Source organism: Myotis davidii, unplaced genomic scaffold (genome assembly GCF_000327345.1).
Source record: "Myotis davidii unplaced genomic scaffold, ASM32734v1 scaffold474, whole genome shotgun sequence".
NCBI classification, from domain to species: Eukaryota; Metazoa; Chordata; class Mammalia; order Chiroptera; family Vespertilionidae; genus Myotis; species Myotis davidii.
In genome coordinates this window covers 248,794-258,781 of record NW_006285783.1, presented here as the reverse complement: position 1 = coordinate 258,781, position 9,988 = coordinate 248,794, and the positions used below count along the sequence as shown (strand labels likewise).

Below are 9,988 nucleotides of genomic sequence, written 5' to 3'. Positions count from 1 at the left end.
CCCTGGGTTTCCGATCACTGTCAGTGGCAGGGGGCTTCTTCCTGCTTTCCCTTTCGCCTCTCTGCATTGTGCCTACATATGCAAATTAACCGCCATCTTTGTTGTCAGTTAACTGCCATCTGAGTTGGCAGTTAATTTGCATATAGCCCTGATTAGCCAATGAAAAGGGCAGCGTAGTACGCCAATTACCATTTTTCTCTTTTATTAGCGTAGATCAACACATAGTAGGATGAACTTGCATGTGACATTGTTATTAACAAAATCACAGATATTTTAATTATCTTTCATTATCTCATCCATGAAGGTGCTTGGATTTGTAACTCCCAGGACTCTGTCAAAAACCAAGTGATTAGGGGCAATCCAAAGGCTCTCCATGTTCAGTGTATTAACAGTAGCAATCAAGGGTACCAGAAAATAAGGTCTACAATAAAAATATTTTTATTACCATTATGTGTTTTAGGCAGAGTTACAAGTCCATGAACAAAAACCTTCAGAATTTTCTAAAAGAGTGGCTAAAATACAGTTTCTGCTTCAAAGCAGCGAAATACCTCTTGAGTTGCAGGTAAGGAATTTTTATTTAAAAGTCCCAGTGAGAGTACGCTAATGCTCATAAACCAGAGTTCGAATCTTAAAATAAAATTAGGGTCATTATTTAATTCACCTTTGTTCGATTCCTATATTAAATTGAACCACATTTTTAATAGTCATCCTCGTTTATCTTTGTTCCACTTTTAGACTGAATAATACTGTATCTTGCATTCTTTTATCCTTATTTCACAGGCCTCTGTGTGGAGGGCGAGGTATCACGGTGTGGCCCCTGTCACGTAACAGGGGTTTCCTCAGGAGTTGTCATGGGTGTAGGAAGGAAAATATGCCCCAGTGACTTGCTTTCTAGAAGGAGAAACAGGGAGATTGCCTCACGTGTGAATTCTGTTGTGCAGAGAGATTCGTTACAGTTTTATGGAGATGGAAGTGCGTGGTGGCTGAGTGGGAATATTCGTATGGCTGAGCATGAGTCAGACTTTCTGGGTGAGGTCCGGGTGCCACCACTCATTAGCCGTCTGATCTTGAGCAACCAACCTCCTTCACCCTCTTACGCCCGTGTTTTTGTGCATGCATTAAGTGTTTACCATGATGCTGTATACATAATAAATGCTCCACAGATGCTGGCTATATAATTTTTACTATATGTTTTTACATGTTTTCAAAAGAAATAATCCCTCCGTTGGTATGCTAGATAAAACTGGTGTTGGGGGAAGGATTCAAATTAGTCTCATAAAAAGTCAGAAGTTCAGTTTCAGTCCTCATATTATTCTCTTCTTTAAAACAGGGGTGGGGAGCCTCTCTTCTGCCAAGGGCCATTTGGATATTTATAACATCATTCACTTAATATAATTCACGTATATAAATGTATGTTGCTTTGAAGAAAACTCCTAGATTGATTGAATTTCGGGTCCCGCCTGCGATTGCCTTGGCAGGGCCAGCCCAAATGATTTCAAGGGCTTTAAAAGGCCCGCAGGCCGGGCGTTCCCACCCCTGCTTTAAAGGCACCGTTCGAATCGTCGTATCAGTGATGTAGAACAATGAAGAATTATAAGTAGAGAAGAATTCATTTCACATTGAAGTGAAGCAATCTCAACTCACTTTCTAGCAGCGTGGTTTGTCTTAAAATCTAGTTCAGTAAAATCTGTAACCGTACTGCATATGTTTCATGATTTCAGGTCATGGAGTCTTCTATTTTGAATGAGATAGAACATGTGAAAATGCTCTTAACAGGCGAATCCAGCTGCTCTGCTCTCAGTGGGAACACAGCTGAGCTAAGGGAGGACCTCGACCAAGCCAAGACCCAGATCGGGATGACCGAGTCCCTCTTGAAAGCCCTGTCTCCGTCCGACAGCTTGGAGATCTTTACGAAACTGGAGGTACTTCCAGCTGCTTCCCTTCTCTGGCTCAGATTACCTTCACCCTTACTCTGACAGTCTTGACCTACTTAATAAAAGTAGTTAATAAAAAATGCAAGCTTGGGGGGAAAGCTCAGAAAAACAATTTGTGTATATTTAGCAGTTTCACTTTTGACTTGCTCTGTGGACAGTAATTATTTGATACTAAATTGCATTGCTTTTATACATTTATGGGCTAAGAGAAAGCAGATCCACCCAATAGAAAATTATCCATTTTTATGAAAACAATGGAGATCTAACATGCGTTGTTATTGAGGCCATTTTAAGACTTAATAGCTGTTTGTTTGTTTATATATTTAGGAGATCCAACAGCAAATTCTGCAGCAAAAGCAAAGTATGGTATCACTTGAGAATCAAATAGGTTGCCCGACTCCTGAACTCTCTGAATTAAAAAAGCAATATGAAAGTGTCAGTGATTTATTTAATACCAAAAAAAGCGTTTTGCAAGATCACTTTTCTAAGTTATTGAATGGTGAGTGCAATGTTTCTTCTACTGTGTTTCTGAGAATCTTGAAGTGTGAACAAGTACTGTGAACACAAAGGCTAATCTAGGCTTCACTGAGCAATGGTTGCACAGATTGTATTTAGAGAAAAGCGTTGATTGATTGATTAAGGATGTATTCAGTTAAATCTTTTGGGGGGAAGCACTCACTAATCTATGCATGTCATAAATAACATTTATTTCTTTCAAGTGCCAAATTTTTTCCCCCCTGCAGATCAATGCAAGAATTTTAATGACTGGTTCAGCAACATTAAAGTGAATCTTGAAGAGTGTTTTGAATCATCAGATACAAAAAAGAGTATGGAACAAAAGCTACAAAAGCTTTCTGTAAGTCATAGACATTTCAATCAAAATTCATCAACACTAAAATACTAGAGGCATAGAACTGTATTTAAGTAGCTAGGATAATAATTACTTTGATTTATTACTTTTCTTATATAGAAATAATATTTCCAAATAACCTGGCTTTCCCCAAATATTTTGAAACTGTTTATTGGGTAATGGTGCAAGTGGTTGAAGCAAGTTCTGTTTTCATACCTATTCTAAGATGCTGTTTATCTAAGAGTTTGCTGGTGAACTCAGTTGTGTTAAAATCATATTTGTTCAAAAGTAAAAAATTTATTTCATTTGGACTTTGACGTTCCTTTACTTTCCTGAAAGAGATTTCTTGATTTTTTTTTTAAGTCTTTCTAGGCATATTTTTCTTTTAAAAATTGCAGTTGAACTTTAATATACTGGTGGTAAGGGTATAGTGGAGGGTGGCCTGAAATGAATGGCAAAGTGCCTGCACGTTTAAAAGGCAGATAGCACCCTTAACTCTTGAGAATAGCCCGGCCAGTGTTGCTCAGTGGTTGAGCGTCGACCTATGAACCAGGAGGTCACGGTTCAATTCCTGGTCAGGGCACACGCCCGGGTTTCAGGCTCTATCCTCAATGTGGGGCTTGCAGGAGGTGGTCGATCAATGATTCTCTCTCATCATTGATGTTTCTATCTCTCTCCCCATCTCCCTTCCTCTCTGAAATCAATAAAAATACCGAAAGCAAACAAAAAGAGAAGAAGCCGTACTCTCAGCTTAATGATGGCATTTAATGTTCTCTGACCTGTTGATTTGAAACCATTCTTCATTGATACAACCGCCTTTTTTCTATTTTCTTTCTTTCTATTTATTTCGTTTCAAGTTCTGACTTTTCTTTTGCCTTTAACTTCACCCATTGCATGAGCCTTAGCTAACTGATGCTCAAACTTTTTAGCACAAACATTGAAATAAAATTCTCATTCGGACAAAGTGAAATAGAAAAAAAGTCTGTGTAGTTTTACGTATTGGTTACTAGAAAGGGATGAGTATTTAGGAGAAGTTGAGTATAACCAAGGAAGAAAAATGCAGCCTTTCCCGTCTCAACTCCTATTGACCTTCACAGCGGCACCTGGTTGTTCTGCTTGACCCCATTACCAGGAAGTCAGGTGCATACACACATCGGGGGACTAATAGAAGCCGTCTTTTGGTCATTTGTCATTGAAGTTCATTGTCTCTCCGTAGTCCTTCTTTTGAATAGGATGTTAAGAAGATGGATGTGCATGTACCGGCTTGGAAAGGGTTGTGGGGATGGCAGACACCATCCTTAGACTTGCCAGCGGGACATAATTGACTTTTTGTCTTTTTTTTTTTAATAGGATTTCTTGACTCTTGAAGGGCGAGGCAGTCAAGTACAGCAGGTGGAAACTGTAGTGAATCGTGTGAGGAAGCATCTGCCCAAAGCACGTGTTCAGGAGCTTCATGGTTGGATTATACATCAAGAAACTGAATTAGAAAAAATGGAGTCCGTATGCCAGGTGCGAGCAAAGGAGCTCGATGACTACTTGCAGCAGCTTCTGAGGTAGGACATAGAGGGACGTCTCAACAACATGTTTTCTAATGGTGCCTGTGTGTGTCCTCTGCCTCAGTACAGCTAGCATTGGAATACACAGTACACACAGATTTCACACACAGAATGCATGCTTTCAAATTTAAGTTTGACTCTAGGAAAATGGAAGTTTAGAGAATTCTTCAAATTACTTAAAATGGCAAAGGTGTAGGGGAGAGTCTGAAAATCTTTTCTGTTTGTTTCCTGTTCTTTATGATACATTTGTGTGGCTCACTGCCTTATAGAATCCCGTTGTAGTACAGGCTATTATTATTCAGATTTTAATGTTACAAGTTAAATTTTCTCCAAAGAATAACAAAAATATCTACTAAAACCGGGTTGGATCCCAAGATTCGGGTCAACCTTCTCTTCAGAGAAGCTTTTGTTGCTTATTTTATTTCTAACATGTGTCATGTTCATTTAGACTCCAGGATGACCACAGAAACCTGAGTAAGTGGTTGACTAATCAAGAAGAGAAATGGAAAGAAATGGAACAATCAGGAGAGAAAACGGAATTGCTTTGCCAAGCTCTAGCTAGAAAGAGGTATAACTGATCTTACAATAACTATATTTCCTGGGAATATGGTTTCTTACATGGTGTTGTGGCTCCTGTAAACTTTCAGTAACATTTGGAATTTACAGAGAACAGTTTGAAACTGTGGCCCAGCGGAACAACTCTTTGAAGGAGTGTGGGCTTACTGAAGAAGAAGAAATAATATTGGAATCAACACATTTGATTGAGAGATACCAGGCATTATTGAGACAAATTGAGGAAGAGGATAAGCTACCTCCTACCAAGGACCAGAGCTTTGATGATCTTGCACAAGATGTCATTCATTGGATAGCAGGGATTAAAGAGTCCCTTATGGTTCTGAATTCATCTGAAGGCCAAATGCCACTTGAGGAAACAATCCAAAAAATAAAGGTATGCCCGGGGGAAACAATTTCAGGAGTCAGAGTGAACTCTGATTTCGAAAAGATTTAGAGGGAAATGGTCAAGATTTCTTTCTTACTGGAAAATAGAAGTGCTGTGGAGGTTGAAGACAGTCAAGTGACAGACCTTACAACAGAGAAGGGCTGTGGTGGGTCTGAAATTATTTTAATGCAGAGGGAAGAGAGAAAGTGAATCTTCTCTTTGCGAGGGCAGTGCCCAAGTATTGTCCATCTTCACTGTGCAGAGGAATTGACATGGAGACAGTGGTTGGAGCTGTGGCAGGTGGGAGTTCGCCGGCTATAAAAAGACGCGTCAGTACAGCAAGGGCACCAGGGCAGGGCTGGAGAGGAACTCCTTTAAAGTAGATATGTATAGATCTTAAAGGTTATTAGGTACTGAGTGGGTTGTGGAGGGCAAGAAATCTCAATCTCCCTTCAACTCACTTTTTATTTTTATTTTTTTAAAAAACATATTTTTTTATTTCAGAGAGGGAGGGAGAGGGGAAAAGGGATAGAAACATCAATGATGAGAGAGAATCATTGATCCACTGCCCAGTGCACACTTCCCACTGGGGATTGAGCTCAAAACCTGGGCATGTGCCCTGACCGGGAATTGGAGTTGAACTGTGACCTCCTGGTCCATAGGTTGATGCTCAACCACTGAGCCACACCTGCTGGGCCAGTTCACTTTTTATCTGAGGGAGATTCAGTAACTATTGCTAATTTAAAATGCAGGAGACAGAAGCACATGTGCTTAGGAGAAACTCGGGAGAATTGAAATCATGGTAAGCAGAACATGGTTAAAGGAAGGAATGGTTAACCGTAGTGAGCTGTAAGGGTTGGTGAGACTTAATGAAGTAATCGGAATCTTTTGGGATTATATCCAAAAGTTTTTCCAGAGAACGTGAATCTGGAGTAATTTCAAGAAGGGAAGAACTTCATAGCTTCCAGCAAAGGAGGGAAACAGAAGAGCAGGGAATGGGAATGAATTATGCTATGGTGGGGAGACAGGAGGGACACTGCATTGTCCTGTGGGACGCCATGTCTCATCGTGGGTGTGTAAGAATGTCTCATTCAGGTTGTTCCCTAACTCTCCACCTGTAAGTCATGGAGCAGACAGGAAGGTGGGTTTGCAGGGTTTGGGTTTTTTGTGGTTTTTTTGTGGCATATCATTTCTTTAAAGGCAGTTGAAAATCAAGAGGAAATTGGGAATGCAGTCAGATCAACCTGACAAATGTCTATTGAGAGCCAGTCCTTTTTCATGCGAAGGAGATCTTGTCTTTTGGGCATATATAGACATGAAAGGCTGATGTTGAAACCTAATCTGCAGTTAGAATATCATTTCAATATAATTTTTCCAAAGAAAAAGATATCCTATGTACTGTCCTTAAGTAGTATGACTGGGAATATAAAACCTTTTTTATTTCATTCAGGAAATCATTTTACTAAAGCCTGAAGGGGACGCTAAAATACAGAGGCTCAGGAGTCAGGCTGCGAACAGCAAGGCTCCGTTGGATTCGGAGACCGTAACTGATATCGACAGCCAGTGGGTCAGCACACTCCAGTTAGCCAACACGTATCTAAGGTAAAGGACAGGACTTCCCCTCTCTCGTGGTTTCCGTTGCACAGTGAAGCCATAACAAGTAGGTTTTGTCTGCTTCCTGGATTCGGACATAGTATCTATTGGAGAGAGAGTCAGTGGGTCAGGGACAGCCAAAATGTGAGAGGCGGGAACGAAGAGGAGGAGCTCTGTGGACAGACAGGAGGCACGCTGTCATAGCTCTGTGGCAGTGTTTACTTTGGCTGGTGGGGTTCTTGGCAACACATTAACGTTATCTGTCATTACACTTTTAAATCCACTTCTGCCCTGAAATTCCCTTTTGCCAGACAACCTCAGTATGTGCATGGTATTACGGTAGAAAAATTAATGCTTTTAAATATGTATTCTATGAGATTCATACATGTGCAGGTATTGGTAAATGTCTGAAGTCATTGGACACAATTCTGCTGAAAACTCTTAATTCAGATCACATCTTAAATGATAATGTTTGATGGAAATGTGAATTTTATATTTTTCAAAGAGACAATCAGATCAAAGCTAAATTCAAGGTATAAAAAGAATAAACTAGTTCATTGGCCAATAAATTCTGAATGCTTATTTGTTTTACTTATGTGAGAAAGAAAAACATAGGGTAATATAGTTATACTTAAACATAATAAAAAATAGTTTGAAATCTAAATTATTAAGTATTTGTTCTCAAGTTATGGAACAAAAAACAGTTTTTCATTAATACTGCAAATAATTTCTGGGCTAACCTTAGTGTTTACAAAGTTATACTGACAAAAAAATGTCTGTAGGAATAATGCATATTAGTGTTATTTTTATGTTTTTATTATTATGTGCATTGCATTATAATATGCAAAATGCCATTGCATTTGTTAAGTGTCATTTCCTTTGTAAAATACTTTTTAAAATGTAGCCATCAAGAAAAGCTTCTACTAGAAGGAGAGAAGTATTTGGAAAGCAAGGAGGACCTGAGATTAATGCTCACAGAACTAAAGAAAAAACAAGAAGTGGGCTTTGCTCTGCAACATGGTTTGCAGGAGAAGAAAGCTCAGTTAAAAAATTATAAGAAATTCCTCCAGAAAGCACAAGATTTGACATCCTTGCTAAAGGAGCTAAAATCTCAAGGAAATTACCTCTTAGGATGCACTAAAAATCCCAACTTCAGTGAAGAGTCTTGGCTGGAAATAAAGCATCTACATGAAAGTCTTCTTCAACAACTACAGGTGAAGTGGTGAAAATAAAAATTTAAATGATTGTTGTAATTATGTAAGATTTGTATACAGAACCTTGTTTTTTTGTTGTTCTTTTGGTAAAACAAAAACTTTAAAAAAATAGGTTTTAGGGAGAGAGAGAGAGAAACATGGATTTGCTGTTCCATTTATTTATGCATGCATTGGCTGATTCTTGTATGTGCCCTGACCAGAGATTGAACCCGCAACCTGGGCATATCAGAATGATGCTTTAAGCAACTGAGTCACCCTGCAGGGATCCAAAAGCTTTTGAAATTTAATTTATCACTTTTAGATAAAAATATTAACTCCTCAAGGATGAAGGAATCAAACTAGTCAGTTTTGCTAGAAGAATCCATCATGTATTAATTGATGATGATGTTATTTCTCTCATTATATAATAAAAGCCTAATATGCAAATTGACTGCATGTTGGACCAACTAGTGGAATGACAGGTTGCTATGACAGGCATTGACCACCAGGGGGCAGATGCTCAATGCAAGAGCTGCATGCAGCCAGGCCAGCCAAGGCGGGTATGGCGGGCCCCTCCTCACCCCGCCCCCAATCGCCCCGCCATTTGCCCCACAGATTGGCCCTGATTGCCGGCCAGGTCTAGGGACCTTACCCGTGCACAAATTTCATGCACTGGGCTTCTAGTGCTTTATAATTCTTTGCACATTGAAAGCCAGCTTCAATGTAGAAATTACCTGGCTAAGAAATCCTGCTTATACAGATAGAGGAGTTGTGCAGGTGTTGAAGATATACCTGCTTGGCTGTAAGTGGTTTAGCTTAATAGTTGCTACTTTTCTGATTAGGTGTGGTCACCTTATTTTCTTATGCCAGGAAGAGAACCTGAAGATGGTTTTGCACTTGAGTTAGGATTACTTTTTCATAACACACAGTTTTGGAGTTTGAATCTTATAAAAGAAATCAAGGGTTAGGATGATCTCATATAGTCTCATTTGCAAGTGTGGGTGCTTGGTTTTGATAAGAAGGATAATTAAGGGAGCTGCTTTATTGTGGATGTTTGTGATTTGATGATATAATTTGTAGGCATTTTATTTTGTGAACCTCTTGACAAATCAGTTGTCTTCAGGAATAAAATGAAGGCAAAGAAGCCTGAAGGAAAGAAAGTGGTTTCAAAAGGGTCACTTTGGGGGAAGAAGGGAGGTTTTACAGTGAAATTTTTCAAACACTAAACTCTAAAAGAGCTCTGGGCGATTATGGCCATATTCCTGTTTCAAGATGAAACCTTATAAAACAAGTATTTGTGAACAATTTATTTATTATCTGAGTGAGAAAACTCAAGAGAGAAATAATTCATACATTGTCAATGGTTTTGTTTTTAGGATTCTGTGCAAAAATTGGAAGGTCATGTTGAAGAACACCACACATACCAGGACTGCATAACAGACCTGAATACCGAATTGGATAGCATCTCCAAGGAATGTGTTAGTTTTTCTGACAAGCCAGTGGATCCAATAAAAGTTGAGGAAAAACTGCAGGAACTGCAGGTATTAGATAATGTCCAGACATGATAGATTCTTAAAAAACTCAATCTTAATTACAACTTTATCAGTGTCTTTGGTTTGAAATTCAAGTGCTATTCAGATGACTACTAAGTAAAACCTGACCCGTTATTAGAAAATGGGAACATTCTTTCTGTAGTAAATAAATCCACTTATAATCCATGTTAGCAGGACCCTCGGGGATGATTCCACCCATGACCAATCTGTAGCTTCTGGAGATTTTTGTTTCAGAGACAACACTGATCCTGGGAGAGACTGGCTAGTCCAAGGAGGCAGCTAATGCAAGACACAGGGGGAAATGTTTCAGTTTTGCATTCTTCATCATGGGTGGATAGAAGTTGTGTAATTAAAAAAATTTTTTAAATA

The 9,988-nt window shown here is 39.1% G+C and overlaps 1 protein-coding gene across 1 annotated transcript in view; it reads left to right on the top strand.

The window, feature by feature from the left end:
* SYNE2 (spectrin repeat containing, nuclear envelope 2) overlaps positions 1-9,988 on the top strand; it is a 257,316-nt gene that overhangs the window by 86,742 nt on the left and 160,586 nt on the right. Inside the window, exons 34-43 of the mRNA XM_006756713.2 lie at positions 461-562; positions 1,722-1,922; positions 2,262-2,433; positions 2,678-2,790; positions 4,135-4,337; positions 4,789-4,908; positions 5,007-5,289; positions 6,731-6,882; positions 7,778-8,087; positions 9,443-9,607. Coding sequence (XP_006756776.1) covers positions 461-562; positions 1,722-1,922; positions 2,262-2,433; positions 2,678-2,790; positions 4,135-4,337; positions 4,789-4,908; positions 5,007-5,289; positions 6,731-6,882; positions 7,778-8,087; positions 9,443-9,607 — 1,821 coding nt within the window. The remainder of the gene's footprint in view (positions 1-460; positions 563-1,721; positions 1,923-2,261; positions 2,434-2,677; positions 2,791-4,134; positions 4,338-4,788; positions 4,909-5,006; positions 5,290-6,730; positions 6,883-7,777; positions 8,088-9,442; positions 9,608-9,988) is intronic.